Source organism: Buteo buteo, chromosome 11 (genome assembly GCF_964188355.1).
Source record: "Buteo buteo chromosome 11, bButBut1.hap1.1, whole genome shotgun sequence".
In the NCBI taxonomy this organism is placed as follows: domain Eukaryota; kingdom Metazoa; phylum Chordata; class Aves; order Accipitriformes; family Accipitridae; genus Buteo; species Buteo buteo.
In genome coordinates, this window is record NC_134181.1 from 2,009,873 (window position 1) to 2,026,229 (window position 16,357).

Genomic DNA, 16,357 nt, shown 5'->3' on the forward strand with positions numbered 1-16,357 from the left:
GGGGTGCTGGGTGGGACTGGAGACCTGCTGCCCCCAGGGGGTACCAGCACCCCTGGCTCCCACTGAATGGGGGTAACCAAAATGGGGTGTAAAAGCAGCTAGCCTGGGTGCCAGCGTTCCCCAGGAGCTCTGGTTCCCCACCATCCTATTGGGGCATCCCAGGTAGGGGGGGTGGCACCCTGCCCCACCGGTACCCCCGAGGGATGAAGGTCTGTATCCCCCGCTGTCCTTAGCCCCTTCAGCTCTCGCCGGGCTCCTCATCCTCCAGCGGGACCTCCTGGCTCTGCTGCTCCATCTCTGCTCTGCAAAGGACGGACACGGTGCGGGTGGATGAACGTGGCAGCGGGGGGCTGAGCCGGCGGGGAGGGGACACCCCCCCACACCCCAACCCCCCTACCTGCGGATCCTGCGCTGGGCCTCAGCACGCACGTAGGGTGGCAGCGTGGCAAGGGGACCCTGCAAGAGAGGGGCCGTGGGCACGGGGACCCCCAGTTCCCAAGGACAGCCGCCCCCCCCGTCCCCCAAAAGCCTTACCAGCTCCTTGAAGGTGAGGCGGCAGCTGTAGCACAGCAGCGGGATGAAGGCAGCTCTGCTCTCAGCCCTGTGGGGACAGGGACCCTCAGCGGTGACGGCACGGTTGGCCCCGGTGCCGGCACGGCATCCCCCCCCTGCCCAAATGCTTACCCTGCTGCCGCCGTGTCCTGGCAGCACCCGTTCCACTCCGGCTCCTCCGTGATCAGCGTGGGCTCCAGGGCCAACTCCTCCTCTGCAAGAGCCAGAGGGCAGGGGTATGACTAGAGGGGTGCATGGCTGCGCCCCCCCCCAGTCCCCTATTACCCCCCCCCACTCACCCCCAGCGATGTCCAGGGCGCACAGGCAGAGCAGGCAGCGCTGGGACTCGCTGCTCGCCTTGGCCGGAGCCGGGCTCAGCTTCTCACCCGTCCTGCAGCCAACATGGGGGGGGTAAACATGTGCACCCCCCGTTCACCCCCAAACCAAAAACCACCCCCCCTCACCCCAGGGTGTCCCCGTGCAGGGGACACCGTACCGGTAGACGGTGCTGATGGTGGAGGGGAAATCTTCCTGCAGCCCCAGGAGGAAGCGTTCCATCAGGCGGTGGATGCTGGGCTTCTCCTGGCGCTGGGGGAGCAAGCAGAGAGGGCAGGGGCAGGATGGGGGGGGGGTCCTGTTCCTGCCATGGGGATGCAGAGCTCAGGATCCCCCCCACCAGGGGACGGGGGATGTCCTTACCTTGGTGGGGAGGGGCGGCGCGATGACGGTGGGGACGTCGAAGAAGTGGTTGTAGAAGGCGATCTCCTTGGCCATGTACTCCCGCATGGGACGCACCACCATCACGTCGCCGTGGCGGTCGTCCACGAAGCCCTGCGGGTGCATGGTTGCCGAGGGACCGTGCCACCACCAAGCCGCAGATCATCCCCCCCACCTCCCTCCACGGCATCGCGTCACCCCTCCAGGTGAGGATCGCCGTCCCCAGCTTGGGGACAGGGTGCCGGCAGGCTGCTCACCGTGTCAACGGCGAGGAAGGCGCCGCGACCCAGCGCCAGGTTGGTGAGGAGCTTGATGGCCACCCGGGTGCAGCTCTCACCCGTCATCACTTTGGCATAGCCCCTGGTCCGGGCTGTCTGCAGGATGAGGTGGATCCTGGGGGACAAGGCGACACCAGCTCAGAGCCACCGCGCCACGCGTGGTGCCAACGCCGGGCAGGATCGGCCCCTCACCGCAGCATCTGCAGCAGCTCCTCTCTCGCTGTTGGCGTCTCCACGGCCTCGAAGAGCCGCAGCAGCTCCTGGGTACGGGCAGCGGCGGGCAGGCGGGGGGCAGCCCGATCCCCCACCTGGGTGCCGGGGCTGGGCAGCGAGGTGCCACCATCCCCGTCCCCCTCCTGCCGCTGCTGCTGGATGAAGCCCTCCACAGCCTCCTTGTAGGAAGGGCCGGGCTCGCCAGAACCCCCCGGCCCCGGCCGCAGGATGGACGCGGGCAGCTCCAACGCCTGTGAGGCAGAGATGGGTACCAGTGTGGGGCTGGGGGCAGCCAGGTGTGTGTCCCTGCCCGGCGTGTCCCCCCCCACTTCGTCCCCATACCTGCTCCAGGTGGGCCAGGTGGTAGGGGAAGCCGGTCGCCTGCAGCAGGGTCTCCATGCGAGCCAGGCTCTCCTCCCGCTGTGCCGGGCTCTGCCCGCGCACCGCTCCCTCTGCAAGGCAGGTGGGCAGCACCGGGGCCGCCGCCACGGTGAGGAAGGGGCACTCACCCCATCCCCGGGGCGAGGGGGACACCCCAGGATGCCACAGCCTCCCTGGGCTTAGCGGCAGCCCCCAACCCTGGGCATGGCGCTGGGAGCAGGCAGTGGGGCAAGGAGCAGGCAGCAAATGGGCAGTGGGGTTAATCCTTACCGTCAACATAGATGAGGCCGGGGATGAAGCGGAGTCTCTTGGCTGTCTCCCGGCTGAGCCCCTGGCAGAGGTGCAAGGTGAGGGGGGGGTGTGAGTTGTACCCCCCCAGTCCCCCCATCACCCCCACTCTCACCTCTTGGACCTGCCGGAGCATGGCACTGGATGCTGGTCCCCCCGACAGCGCCAGCAGCACCTGCAGGGACATGAAGGACGGTCACCAGCCCTGGTGCCACCATCCAGGTCCGTCCCCCCCCACCTCTGTGTCTCACCCCCCCAGTACCTTGTCTCCCGGGAAGATGACGCGGTTCTTGCCCAGCATTGCACGGAACTTATGCACGAAGTACTCGCGGAAGCAGCCGCTGCGGGGACACGGCCCTGAGCCATGGCATGTTCTATGGCACCCAGCCCCCGTGTCCCCAGGACGCAAGTCCTTGAGCCCCCTCCCTCCAAGCCTTGATGTCCCAGAGACCCAATGTCCCCGAGACCTAATGTCCCCAAGCCACAATATTCTTGTGCCCTGCTGTCCCCAAGCCCCTTGTCTCCAAGCCCTGCTATCCCCAAGCCTTGATGTCCCTGAGACCCAATGTCCCCAAGCTCCGTGTCCCCAAGCCCCGACATCCCAGAGACCCAATGTCCCCAAACCCTGATGTCCCCAAGCCTTGACGTCCCAGAGACCCAATGTCCCAGAGACCCAATATCTCCAAGCCTTGATGTCCCCAAGCCCCATGACCCCAAGCCCCAATCTCCCAGAGACCCAATGTCTCCAAACCCCGATGTCCCCAAGCTTTAATGTCCCAGAGACCAAATGTGCCCAAGCCCCAATGTCCCAGAGACCCAATGTGCCCAAGCCCCAATGTCCCCAAGACCCAATGTCCCCAGGACCCAATGTCCCCCAGCCTTGACGTCCCAGAGACCCAATATTCCCAAGCCCCATGTCCCCGAGCCTCAATGTCCCAGAGACCCGATGTCCCCAAGCCTTGACGTCCCAGAGACCCAATATTCCCAAGCCCCGTGTCCCCGAGCCTCAATGTCCCCGAGCCCCAATGTCCCAGAGACCCGATGTCTCCAAGCTCCGATGTCCCAGAGACCCGATGTCCCCAAGCCTTGACATCCCAGAGACCCAATGTGCCCAAGCCCTGTGTCCCCAAGACCCAATGTCCCCAAGTCCCGATGTCCGAGAGACCCAACGTCTCCAAGCCCCGACGTCCCTCAGCCTTGACATCCCAGAGACCCAATGTCCCCAAGTCCTGATGTCCCCAAGCCCCGATGTCTGCGAGACCCAACGTGCCCAAGCCCTGTGTCCCCAAGACCCAACGTCTCCAAGCCCCGACGTCCCCCAGCCTTGACATCCCAGAGACCCAACGACCCCAAGCTCTGTGTCCCCAAGCCCCAATGTCCCACAGACCCAATGTCGCCAAGCCCCGATGTCCCCAAGCCCCGCCGCCCCCGTCCCGTTTCCCTCACCGGCAGAAGGCGTCCCCGACGCGGATGACGAGGGCGGCAGATCCCTGCCCGCACTTCACGCAGGTCCGCGGGTGGCTGCGGGGACACGGACGGTCACCGGCCACCACCGGGGGCACCGGTCCCACACCCACCCACCCGGGGGTAGCACCGGACCGAGCCGCACGGGGCGGCTACCGGAGGGATAACGGGGGAGGCGGGGGGCCCCAGCCCGAGCTCCCCGGACCGATCTTCCCACCTGTCTCCCGGGGCTCGTCGTCGGCGCCGTGCCGGTGCCGCGTCCTGCCCGCACCCTCCATCATCCGCCGCCTCGCACATGGCGGCCCCCGCTCCCTTCCGCCCCGCTCCGCTCCCCCGGCGCACGGCGATGACGCAGCCGTGCGCGCTGACGTCAGGGCACCGCCCCTCCTTCCCCCCTGCCGCCGCCGCCGCCATGTTGCGGAACCTGCTGGTGGCGGCGGCGCAGCGGCCTCAGGCCCCGGGTGGGTCCCCCCGGCCGCCCCCTCCCCACACACCCCCCTCGTCTTCTTCCTCCTCCTCTTCCTCCTCCTCCGGTCCCGCCGCCGAGGCGCTGGAAGCGCAGTTCAGCTGTCCCATCTGCCTGGAGGTTTTTCACCGAGCCGTCGGTATCGCGGGCTGCGGACACACGTGAGCCGGGGTGGGGGGCCCGGGGGCGGTGGAGGGGACCCCCCCCCCCCCATCCCCGGTCTGTCCCAATTCCCCCTCCGGGGTCGGAGCTATCGCTTTTGCTGGGCGCTTCTCCTTGCACCGGGACCCCCTCCGGGCCTTCTGCCCTGTGACTCCAGCCGGTACCGGGACCCCCAGCCGGTACCGGGACCCCCAGCCGGTACCGGGACCCCCAGCCCACCCTTCAACTGACACCTGGGTCCCGCTGCTCGGCCCCGGGACCCCCCACTCCCACCCCCAGCTGCTCCACCACCACCGGGCTCCTTGCCCCCCCAGCCCGAATCCCCTTCCCGGGGAGCTGGGTCCTGCTCTGTCCCGGTACCCCCCCCCTATTATTCTGCCCCCCCAGCCCGGACCCTCTGTGGGGTGCACCCAGGGGTCCTTCCCCACGACCCCAGCCCCCTTCTCTCTCAGCACCCAGACTTGGTTTCTGCCCCCAGGATCTCCCCTAGTGCTGGCTGGGGGTCTCACCTAGGTGGGAATCCTGACCCAACCTCCCCCCCTCAATTTGGGCCGCCCACGGGTGCTGTGCCCTGGCTCCCGCGAAGAGGCCACCCGTGGGTGCTGCTGCGGGGAGCTGGGGTCCACTCATCACCCCAGCATTTCGGTGACATCTCCTTGTCCCCCCTTTCACAGCCTGTTTTTGGGACACCTTGGTCTCCCGTGGAGACTGTAGCTTTGCTTGGTCCCCCTCCACTCCCCCTAGCTCTTTTGGGGCTGGGGGCACTTCATGCCGGAGCAAGGAGCACCATGACTTTGCCCCTCTGCCCCCGAGCAGCAGCAGAGGCTTAGCAACGTGTCGTTCCCCCCCCCCCCGCCATTCTGGGTGATGTGAGCTGGGTGGGCAGGCGGAGGGGACGGGGGACCCGTGTGACAATTGACTTTGTGGGGACCGAGCTGCTTTGCCTCCTGCCCGGGGCTGCCTCCCTCGCGCTTCCTCTCCGCTGCTTTGATTTCTCATCTGCGTTCCTGCAGGCATAAGGGACCTTGAAAGGAGGTGAGCCGTGACTCTGACGCGCTCGCTCGCTTTATTCCTGTCTGTCCGGGATGCTCGGCACCGGGTTTTATTTGGCTCCCTTCAAATCCACTCCCGGATGCAGGTCTCAGAGCAGTGGGGTTGTATGCGCCCCAGTTTTATGTCCAGGGAGCTCCTTTGGGGCTTGGGCTGTGCCTGGCCTCCCCATGCCCTCTCCCAGGCTCCCAGTTCTGTCCAGTTCCTCCCAGTGTGGATGCCGATCCCTGGGTTTTGGGGCTGCCCTGCAGCCTGGGGTGTGCAGGAGTCCCCAAGAATGAGTGTGCCCTGGGGCTGGCGCCTTGCTCACCCCTCTGCCCTCCTCCTCCTCCTGGGCCAGGACGCTGCTGGGCCACTCGACGCTGCTCTCTGTGCCCTCAGGTTTTGCGGGGAGTGCCTGCAACCCTGCCTGCAAGTGCCATCCCCGCTCTGCCCGCTTTGCCGCATGCCCTTCGACCCCAAGAAGGTGGAAAAGGCTTCCAGCGTGGAGAAACAGCTTTCGTCCTACAAGGCTCCCTGCAGAGGCTGCAGCAAGAAGGTAAAGCTGGTGAGGGAAGGCTGCCTGTCCCCGTCCCACTGCTGATCCCGCAGCCAGGCTGCCGGAGGAGGGAGGTCGCTTGCTGTCTGCGGTTGGGTTCGCGGAGTTCCCTGTTTGGTGGGTCCCCAAACTGCGCCTGCGAGGTGTGGTGTCCCCTGCGTGTCACGGCTGCTGCCGTGAGCCAGGTGCAGAGATGGAGGCACTCTCTCTTAGCTGCCTTTGTCAGCAGACTAGAGCTATTATTAGACAGTGGGGACCTTCAAAAGCAGGCTGAGGTCTTTCCTACAACACGGGAGAGGCTGAGACAAACCAGCTCTGCTGCTGCTCCTAACGAGGGTAAGGATTTAGCTCTCGCTTAAGGTGCAGCGATCCCAATAGCCATGGGGAAGCTGAACCAGCAGCATGGCCTGGCCCAGCCTGGGGCAGTCTGATCTGGGACGCTTCTGGGACCGGCTGTAAAGCTGTGATTCACAGTGCGTCTCCGCTGATGTGTTTTCTGGCTTCCGTTAATTTTGGGGATCTTCTTGTAACTCCCTGGCTGTGGCCCAGGAGCGATCCTGGACGGTGTCAAAGCCATTTGGGGTTTCTGCCTGTCAGCAGTTCCTCTTTTGCAGAGGAAAATGGAGCTAGTGCTACAATAATGCAGCCTGGATGGCTTGTGTGTGACCTCTGGGGACGTGTGTAGCGAGCATGCAACCCCAAATCCCAGTCCTGTAAGGAAGGACCGGCTGGTGTAGCGTTTCCATGCTGGTGCGGGTCATCCTGCACAGACCAGTGTTTGCTTTGACATTGGTGGACCAAAACTGCTCTCCCAAGCTGTAGCGGAGGCTCCAGCGCTGCATCTGGAAGGTGTTGCAGCCTGCAGGAACGTTTCTTCTCTCCTTGTTCTCCAGGTGACCCTTGCCAAAATGCGCTCTCACGTCTCATCCTGTGCGAAGGTGCAGGAGCAGATGGCCAACTGCCCCAAGTTCGTTCCAGTTGTCCCCACGTCCCAACCTATTCCCAGGTACTGCCACGCGTCGGGTAGGGAAACTTGTCCTTCCTTGCAAACTGCACCAATGTTCCCCTCCATCTTCATTACAAACCCTAAAATCCAAGCACGTGTTTTACTTTCTCTTGGGTATTCACAGCAAGAAAGGTCAGCACCTTCTCCCTCCTGGCATCTGCAGCCCCTGCGCTGCCCTGTGTTTCATATCGTGGTGCCAGAGGAAGGACTGACCAAACCAGGGTGGTTCAGCCCACGGCTGGGGTGGGAACGGGCTGGTCTGATTTCTGCTATGGGTCGGTATCACAAAGCTGAGCAGGGGGTGGCTGGGTTTGCTCGGAAGGAGTCAATCTAGCCCTTCCTGGGGGATGTGAGCTTGTCCTTGCTCTCTTTAGCAATATTCCCAATCGCTCGACGTTCGTGTGCCCGTACTGCGGGGCCCGGAACCTGGACCAGCAGGAGCTGGTGAAGCACTGCATGGAGAACCACCGCAACGACCCCAACAAAGTGGTGAGTGATGCTGGGGTGCTGGGATGGGCTGGTTCTGTGCGGGGTAACTCCTGGAAATCCAAATACGCTGTAGCTGATGCTGCAGCTGAGGCCACTGGCGTGCAGAGCTGCTGCTGTTCATAAAGTACAACTGTATTTCCAGTTCATTTAGTTTGTTTTAAATGCCTTTGATGGGCGGTGGGGACCTGCCTCTGTTTGCTTTGCTAGAGGCTCTCTGGAATAAGCTGCCTCCATCCTCCTGTGCCTACAGCCTGGATGGTGCTGGATTTCCTCTCCCCATCCCTGCTGGGTTGACCGGGTGGGGAACTTGCAGCTCGGCTTATGTGCGGGTGTAATTTGTCAGTGAGCTGAAAGCAGCCTGGGCCACATGTCAGAGGCTCTGTGCACCGTGGGATCTGCTCCGGGGGTTGAGGGACCCCCTATTTAGCACATCCTCTGCATATCACCCTCTATCAGAAAAGGGGGGGACCACTACTCACCTCTCCGAGATAGAGGCAGAGGGGTCTGTGCCCGTGAGTCATGGCTCCCTGTTGTCCCTGCTTGCTGCAGGTGTGCCCAGTCTGCTCAGCCATGCCCTGGGGGGACCCCAGCTACAAGAGTGCCAACTTCCTCCAGCACCTCCTCCACAGGCACAAGTTCTCCTACGACACCTTTGTGGTGAGTACAGCTCTGAGCTGAAATGGGATCATCTTCCCCATGTCCCTTGCTGAGCGGCTGGGAGATGAAACCAGCCCTTCCCTTCCCGTGCCAGGACCAGCCTGTCCCGCTGTGCAGCCCCTCAGGATGGGAAGGGGATGGATCCTCCTTGGGGCTTTGCGGGAGGCACCTGGTGCACACGTAGCCCCACTCGGGAGACCCCCATGGGTGTGGGGCTGGGCTCCCCGCCTGCCCCAGGGTGTGCTTGAGCACATCATCAGATGCACCAAGAAGTCTCTGAAGGAGGAGAGGGAAATGTTACTGCTCTCTGTGAAGATGGATTGTTTCCTCTGCGTGCTCCATTAAACTCTTCCCCTGAGGAACTGTAGCACAAAAGCCCTTTTCTTTGAGGCTTCAAAAGTAGTGGGAGGGGAGCAGCCCAGCCTCAGGGCTTGGGGGTGGTCCTGACGGCTGCGTGTGGGGGGTGTCCGTGGCCCCACTCTCAGAGGGTTGCTGACCCCTCTTGTGTGGGGGTTAGGGTGTGATCGCCCAGTCTTGGGACCGAGGGGAGGTTTTGTTAGCATCCTGCTTTTATTGCAGGGCCGTTAGATGTCAGGGAAAGGAACCTCCAAATATTTACAGAGAAATATCCCCACTTAGGGAGTGATCGCCGTGTTGCATAAACCCGAACCGGAGCACTGGAGAAGCCCGTGGCCTTGCTAGAAAGCTTTGTGCTTTGGCCACAGCTTCTTGCGTGGGCATGTTTCGTCCCTGCTCACTGCCGAGTCTAAGAGCAGGGCTGACGCTGGCAGATTCCAGGCAGGAGAGGGACCGTGGGCACAAAGGACATCCCAAAGAGCACGACGTTCCTGGGACCTGTGTGCCAGAGGAGATGGATGCTCGCAACCTCAGTAGCAAGATAAGGAGCAGGAAGGGCTCCTTGCCCGGGCTACCCCCACTGCTTGATGGAGACTGTGTGGCCTGGCCATGCTAACTCTTCTGACTGCCCCTCTCTTTTTGGTTTTTTTTTTTTAGGACTATAACATTGATGAGGAGGCAGCATTGCAAGCTGCCCTGGCACTGTCACTCTCTGAGAACTGAGGGTGACTGTGGAGCATCGGTTCAGACCCCCCTCATCACCCCGTCTCCTTTTGCACACTCGGCCTTCCTGCCGGGGAGGCACAGAGCTTGTCAACCCCCGGCACGCCTGGAGACTCGCTGCCACCTCTCTTCCCTGGGCAAATCCCACCTCGTTTAAGAAGGTGGAGTCTCTTTAGCATCGCACTGAACCGGTGAGTGAGCAGAGACGTCCGCTGCTGGGATGAGAGAGGAGTCGGCGCCGAAGGGCTGGGATCGTTCCTCGGTTAGGCATTTCATATCCGTATACGGAGTATATACCTGTATCCAGATCTATTTATTATTAGATGCTTTTTGGCACCATTTGTCTTCATGCTCTGTGTTGCAATTGAATAGGTACGTAAAACTATGATGCATTTTATGCAGAAATGCCCTACTTTGAAACTGCCATCATCCACATCCTTTTTGAAAAGGAAGAAAACGGCACGGAGCATCTTTTTTTAAACTCTGCAAGGCTATTACCAGAGACGTCGGTGTGTCCCGTCCCCCATGCTGCAGGCAGGAGCTGCCTCCTTTGCCTGCTACTGCCCAGGCCAGGCTGAATCCCAGGGCGAGACGGTTGCCCTCGTGTGCCCTGTGATGGCAGCGGGTTTGGAGGAGTCCATGGGGACGGTGTCCGGCATTCAGTGAAACTCTCACCTTCCTCGTTTTGTACCGGCTCTTGTGATACTGAGTTCTTGCATTTTTCTACATTAATCGGCGTGATGCCTTTTCCACGTTTTATAGAGCGGGAACAGAAGCTGTTACTCTTCACACTGCAATATCCGTCACCGGGGACAAGAGTATTTTTATGGAACATTATTAAGAAAGTATATTTTTAAAAAAAACAAAACCCAAACAAATGAACATGCTGTGGATTTGAAATCAGGCAGGAAGCAGGAGCCGGACCCTGGGCCGGCAGGTGGGACTCTGCGGGGGCCATGGGAAGATCGCGGGCGTCCTCTTCAGTTGTTTTGGGGCCGTTCCCTTCCCTTGTCGTCGTGTTTCTCTGCAGGCGGGTGGTGATGCAGGAGAGGCCAGGTCAGAGCAGCACCTTGTCAGCTGGAGGAACGGCTGCCAAGCGGCTCGCTGGGCTGCCTTTTTGAGGAGCAGCAGCACCACTTCCATTCTCCAAGAGCCGCTTGGCCAGCTGTGCTCTCTGAGCCGCTAACCCTCTCCAGGATGAGTGGTCAGGCTTGGGATGGCTTAACCCTTGCAGGCAGAGCTCCTGTGGCAGTGCTGGATGTGGCCGCGGGCAGGGCGTAATCTGGAGCGATGGTTTTGTCTCTGCGAGTGGGCAGCGAGGGAGCAGGCAGGTTAGTTGTGGCACGCTGGCACTCGGTGCGGAGCAGCTGGGTTGTGTCTGGGCGATGGGTGTGTGGGAGGGACGTCTGCCCATGCAAGACCCCAACGCTGAGCACCTTGTCCCACTGAAATAGGGGATTGCGTTTCCCTCTCCCAGGTCTCTCCCTGGGTATAGGGCACACCTGGGCAGATGTTGATCTGAGAGATGCTCCATAGCATCCCGGTGACCTGTCGCCCTCCCCCCCCGCCCCAGGTCCCCTTCCTCTCTGCTCCGCTGGGCTGGGAGAGGGTGGCAGGGAGATCTCCTCTGCCAGGCCTTGGATGGGCTGCTGCCAGCCTGAGCGTGGCCCCCCTTTGCAGAGCTGCCTGCAGGGACCCTGACACCCTTTGGGGTCACACCAGCGACGGGATCAGCCCAAGGCTCTCAGTGGAGGAACCGTGGGGAGGCAGTGATGTGTGATACCTGCAGACCTGCTAGTTCAGCACTAATCCCACAGCACCAGCCGTGCGGCGTTCCCGCAGGGGTTTGCAGAGGAGGAGGTGTGGGAGAACAATCCCTCTGCATGTCCCTGCTTGGAGAAGTGCCCTTTCGTGGTTTATCCGAGACCTGGCTCCAGCTCCAGCTCTGCTCTAGCAATACCGTCTTGTTTTTTACTTTTGATTTAAATAGTACTGGGTGTTTTTTGGGGGCTGTGAGCTCCCCCGTGCCACCGGCAGCCCTACCAGGAGCATGCAGAGACCATCCGCTCCCCTGGCAGAGGGCAGGGAAAGGGCTGGAGCTGCTCCGCTCCCTTCCCTCAAGCCTGCTAGCGAGGAGGGACGGGGTCTTCTCTTACCAGCACGGCATTGCTGGCACCTGCCCAGCCTGGGGGCCATCCCTGGTGGGATGGAGAGCACTTGCATCTCCCAAAAGGGAACCAGGAGGGTTTCCCTTTCCCATCCTCAGCTGGGACCCTCAGGTCCCAGAGCAGCCTCCATCAGAGCGCTCAGTTGCAGGGAGCTCCCTGCCTCTGGGGCAGCACTATTAACCTCTCTGTCTCCTTCCTCCTCCTCCTCCTTTTTGCCCTGCGACACCAGAGCAGGGGCAGCAACGGCTGCTTTTGTAAAGCACTTTAAGGGCCCAGGCTGTGAGGGTGCAGGCAGGCGCTGCACTGCACAGGCAGCTCCTGCCTCTCCCCACTTTGTGCAGGGTCAGGTCTGGCTCTGCCTGCCGCCAGCCGGGCTGTGCCGGGGCTCCCGCCGTGCCACCGGCCGTGCTCGTTAGTGTGTTACCTGCGACTTTTTGCATAACTAGAACTTTTAACGAGACGTACTGTTTTTTGAAGAAGAATAAAATCAATGACGTATTTGTAGCAAACCATTTTTCTCAATAAAGGCAGTTTCATCCACAGGTGGCCTCCCTGTGTGGTCTCTGCTGTGGCTCTGGGGTGCGGGACGTGGCTGGGGGTGGGTGCCCCCCACCCTGGCTTATCTGGGCTGCTCCTTCCCCAGACGAAGAGCTCGTCTTTACAGCTTTGTCCCCGATTTGTCAACTCCTCCCGTTAATGGCAGCGGTGCATGGCAGCGGTGCCGCCGCAGAAGGTTTGGCAATGCTGTTTCATCACCCCTGCCCTAGGCTCCCCCCCCCCCACGCTCCCCCAGCCCTTATCTCCCGCTGACCAAGCACTTCACAACCCGCTCTCCCACTGCCGGCTGTTGCCAAACCTGCCAGGGGCTGGCGTTGCTGCTGGGGGCATCGGGGATCCCCCCCGCACCCCTCCTGGCACCCCCCCAGCTGTGTGCATTGCTGCTGACAGCCATGCCCCCTCCGGAGGGAGGACACGGGGGAGGACACTTGGCACTGTGTGCTGTCCCCAAAGCCTCGCTGGCCTTCTGCGGATGTCCCTGGGAGGTGTCCTGGCTCCGAGCCCCCACGGGGCTATCGGGGTTCCCCAGGGACACGGGCTGGCTCTGCGCAGCCGATCCCTCCCGCCTGGGCACGGGCTGAACCTGCGTCCCCCTCCCTGGGGGACCAATCCTGGGACCAGCCACTGGTGTCCCCTTGGAGGGGTACAGGGGTTCGCTCTTGTCCTGGCGCTGGCCATAGCATGGCTCCTGTCCCCAGGGGCAGTGAAAAAGTCTTGGGGCTACGATGGCCAGGGCTGATCGCGTTGAGGAACTGCCTTATCTGCTCCCCGGTCCCCCCCAAACAGCCCCTGCGAGCCTTTCTGGGGCCAGGAGGGCACCACGGTGGAGGCGACGGGCATGTGGGGCTACCCGTCCCTGCGGGGAGAAGGGGTGTCGGGGGTCCCCGTGAGCCGGGGTGCCTGCTCCATCCTACCCCAGCCGGGTGTCGGGAGGGGGGGTGTTATGCCGGGTGTGAGCCAGCCTGGGCAGGGGGATGCCGTGGGCAGGGGGATGCCGTGGGCAGTGGGAGCCCCGTCTGCGGGGCGAGTGGGGTGACAGTGCCGGGGGACGGGGCTGTCCCCAATGCCGTCCCTTGTGCTGCTGGCAGCCAAGGCCAACCCTCGGGCAGCGGTTGGCCCGGGGGCTCCCCGGGGGCTGCCCATGCTAATGAGTCCCAGGGCCTTATCTGCTGTCACCCGTCGGGACACGACACGGGGACACACGACACGGGGACACGGTGTGGGGACACGGGCACGGGGACACAACCCTGCCTGTCCGGCCATGCCCCGCTCCTTCCTGGTGAAGAAACCTTCCAGCACCCGCATCCCCAACTACGGCCAGCTCGACACCGGCGCTCGCGGTAAGGCTGCACGGTTCCACCTGCACCGGGGGATCCCGGGACCCCCCCTGGGACCCTCAGTTGCCGCTGCCACCCCGGCGCTGGGCACGGAATCCGCAGCTGAGCTTGGGGTGATGCCCTGTGCCGAGATGCCGGGGGACTTCCCTGGCTCCGTGCCCCCACGCCGTCAGCCCCATCCCGGGTGGCTCGGCCAGCTGGGCAGAGATGCTGGTTTTGGGGGGGTGGGGGGAAGTGGGGGAGAATTGGGGTCACCTGGGGGCTTCCCAAGGCTTGGCATGCGGGACCCCCCCCTCCAACATACCCCCATCCTCCCACCCATATGGGGGTCCCTGTGCTGCTGGGAGGCGGGGGGGGGACGGGAGCAAGTCAGTGGGTGCTTGCCAGAGTGGTACCTGCCCCCCCCAGCCATGCTGCCCCAGGGGATGCCCAGATTTTGGGGTGCGTCCAGCCCCAGGCGAGCTGGCACCCAGGCACAAGCTGGGCTCCAGCAGGCAGCGGGGGTGTCTGTGACTCCCCTTTTGGGGCGAAAGGACTGGTTTTGCTCTGTTTTGCGGTGGGTGCCTCGGTTCTGCCGTGCCCAGGAGTGGGAGCAGAGGGGTGACCTGGTGCAGATGAACCCCTGCCGAGTGCGTGACCCCCAAGGGGGGGCTCCGGGGACCGGGTGGGCAGCCCAGCTGCCATCCCTCATCCCTTAACCCCCTCCCCATTCCCGCAGAGCCCGACGGCTTGTGTGACTGCGGGCGTCTGCTCCCCCCCGGCCACCGCCAGCCCCCCGCGCCCCCCGCTCCTCCCTGCCTGCAGGACCGTGGCCGCCTTCTCTCCCGCTTCCCCCTCCTGCTGCCCCCCGATACCAAGGCTTCCCCCATCCCGACGGGCACCCACAGCCCGGGCACCCCCCTGAAGGACATCCAGACCCTCAACCTACCCCTGCGGCGGGGGCCGCGCCGGCGAAGCTTCAGCTGCCGGCACTGCGCCCGGGCGTACGCCAGCTTGGGCGCCCTGAAGATGCACATCCGAACCCACACCTTGCCCTGCCAATGCCGCCTCTGCGGCAAAGCCTTCTCCCGGCCCTGGCTGCTCCAGGGCCACATCCGCACCCACACAGGTAAGGATGGGACCCCCCCACCGGCTGCTGCTGGTCCTGCCGGCACCTCTGCTTTTTGGGGTTGATGGGTGCAAAATCGCCGTCCGTCAGGGTTCGGCATGGCTTGGTCTCTAGGAGGGACCTGCCTGGGGTGGGTACGGCTGGGTATCCCGGTGCTGGGGGGGGGGCTGGCGTGGCAGCATGCACCGTGAGTCCCGTGGGAGACCCCCCTGGCAGGTCCCACTCTAACATTGCCCACCGGGAGGGCACCGATGGGTTTGGGGGATTCCTGGGAAGCACTTGGGGGAGGCACAGGGAAAGGCGGTGAGAGCGATGCAGGTGGGGATGGGGATGGGGGGGTCAGGGTGACCTCGGGTACGGGGGTGCCCTGACACGTGTCCCGCAGGGGAGAAGCCCTACGCCTGCCCCCACTGCAGCCGGGCTTTCGCCGACCGCTCCAACCTCCGCGCCCACCTCCAGACCCACTCGGACGTCAAGAAGTACTGGTGCCGTGCCTGCGCCAGGACCTTCTCCCGCATGTCGCTGCTGGCCCGGCACGAGGAGGGGGGGTGTTGCGGTACGTCCTGAGCCCCCCCGCCACGCACAGCCGCCCCGGAGAGGGCAGCGAGCCCCACGCTGCACCGCGCTGTGCCGTGCTGTGCTGCGCTGCACCGCATCATACTGCGCCATGCCGTGCCGTGCCATGCCGTGCCACGCGACGCCATGCTGCGCCGTGCCGTGCCGTGCCGGTGCAACGCCCCAAGGAGGGACGCGAGAGCATCGGACAGGACTACCTGGGCTTTGGCAGCGGGTCACCGAAGCCCCGCGGCTGCTCCCCGGTGGTTCTGGGGGACGCGGTGCCTGGCCCGGTCCCCCACCGCTTTTGGGCACCGGGGAGGATTCTTACCCCTTACATCGCAAGAGCCATTAAAAGCGGAGCTGAGCACCGCAGGCGTCAGCGAAGAAAGTGTCCTTTAGTGCTGCCGGGGCTGTCCCTGCTCGGCCAGCATCGTGTCCCACCAGCCCCGGCACAGGATCCGGCCGGAGTCCGGCTGCCAGCCCCTCCGTGCGTCGTGTAGAGCATCCTCCTCCCTCTCCTGCATCCCCGCAGCTCCCTGCCTGGGGACAGCACGGCTGAGGGATGGAGCAGGGGTCCTGGCCGGCCTCGTGCCCCAAAAAAGGGACCCGGTGGCCTTTTGGGACTCAGGGCTGCATGGCCCCAGTGCCGTACTGGGATCTAGCCTGGCCAGGACTGGGACGGCAGAGACGATGGGGACAAGGACACCCCACCAGTGACCCTTGATGTCCCTGCGGCGCGGTGAGACTCAGGGTGACCGTCCTCGCCGTGGGGATCCCGTCGCCCTCCCCACGGCCCCGTGGTGGTGGGGACAGCCCCGGCCCCGCCGGTGTCACCCCAGGCGCTGGGTGCATGGCGGGGGGGGACAGGGACGGACGGTTTGGGTGGGTGCCGGAGGAAGCCGCCGCCTGCCCCCCGTGCTATTTGCAGCTCTGCCCGGCTAAATCGGGCCCCGCACCTGTGCCGCCGGCGGGGGGAAAGAATCCCACACCCCAAAATAGCCGCGTGCCGGCCCCTCCCCTCCCGCCCATGGAAAATGCTTATAAATACCCCGGGGGGGGCACAGCCAGGGACCCCCCCACCCCGCCACCGAGGGGTCCCCAAAGGTCCCTACTCTGGTGAGGGGCGGTGGTGGTGGTGGGGGGGGATGCTGCTGCTCCCCTCATCCCCGTGGGTATTTATTCAGGGTGGGATGGGATCCGCACCCCCTCACCGGCGGTGACCCCGTGGGAGCGGGGCTGTGCCCACCAGCACCTCGGTGTCACCCACGTGCCCGGCGTGTGTCCCCC

At 63.8% G+C, this 16,357-nt stretch overlaps 3 protein-coding genes across 5 annotated transcripts; 2 read left to right on the top strand and 1 right to left on the bottom strand.

The window, feature by feature from the left end:
* Window positions 1-37: 37 nt before the first annotated feature.
* On the bottom strand, window positions 38-4,225 carry CTU2 (cytosolic thiouridylase subunit 2). Its single transcript, XM_075039844.1, has 15 exons — window positions 4,111-4,225; window positions 3,876-3,950; window positions 2,692-2,770; window positions 2,545-2,604; window positions 2,412-2,472; window positions 2,103-2,212; window positions 1,740-2,011; window positions 1,527-1,662; window positions 1,252-1,383; window positions 1,049-1,140; window positions 852-943; window positions 685-766; window positions 535-601; window positions 398-456; window positions 38-302 (listed from the first exon to the last, which is right to left on the bottom strand). Exons 1-15 carry the CDS (start codon window positions 4,188-4,190, stop codon window positions 239-241), a joined length of 1,461 nt encoding a protein of 486 aa, XP_074895945.1. The 5' UTR covers window positions 4,191-4,225; the 3' UTR covers window positions 38-238.
* Window positions 4,226-4,291: 66 nt separating this feature from the next.
* Window positions 4,292-9,680, top strand: RNF166 (ring finger protein 166). Of its 3 annotated transcripts, none has more exons than XM_075039845.1 (6): window positions 4,292-4,520; window positions 5,953-6,109; window positions 7,003-7,115; window positions 7,490-7,604; window positions 8,154-8,261; window positions 9,276-9,680. In XM_075039845.1, the coding sequence occupies exons 1-6, from the start codon at window positions 4,306-4,308 to the stop codon at window positions 9,339-9,341; spliced, it is 774 nt and encodes a 257-aa protein (XP_074895946.1). In that variant the 5' UTR covers window positions 4,292-4,305; the 3' UTR covers window positions 9,342-9,680. The 3 variants fall into 3 exon arrangements, with proteins under 3 accessions (XP_074895946.1, XP_074895948.1, XP_074895947.1); XM_075039847.1 differs by having other exon boundaries at window positions 4,320-4,354; XM_075039846.1 differs by lacking the exon at window positions 4,292-4,520 and adding an exon at window positions 4,558-5,556.
* Window positions 9,681-13,273: 3,593 nt separating this feature from the next.
* SNAI3 (snail family transcriptional repressor 3) lies at window positions 13,274-16,126 on the top strand. Its single transcript, XM_075039360.1, has 3 exons — window positions 13,274-13,407; window positions 14,123-14,512; window positions 14,898-16,126. Exons 1-3 carry the CDS (start codon window positions 13,329-13,331, stop codon window positions 15,077-15,079), a joined length of 651 nt encoding a protein of 216 aa, XP_074895461.1. The 5' UTR covers window positions 13,274-13,328; the 3' UTR covers window positions 15,080-16,126.
* Window positions 16,127-16,357: the final 231 nt, after the last annotated feature.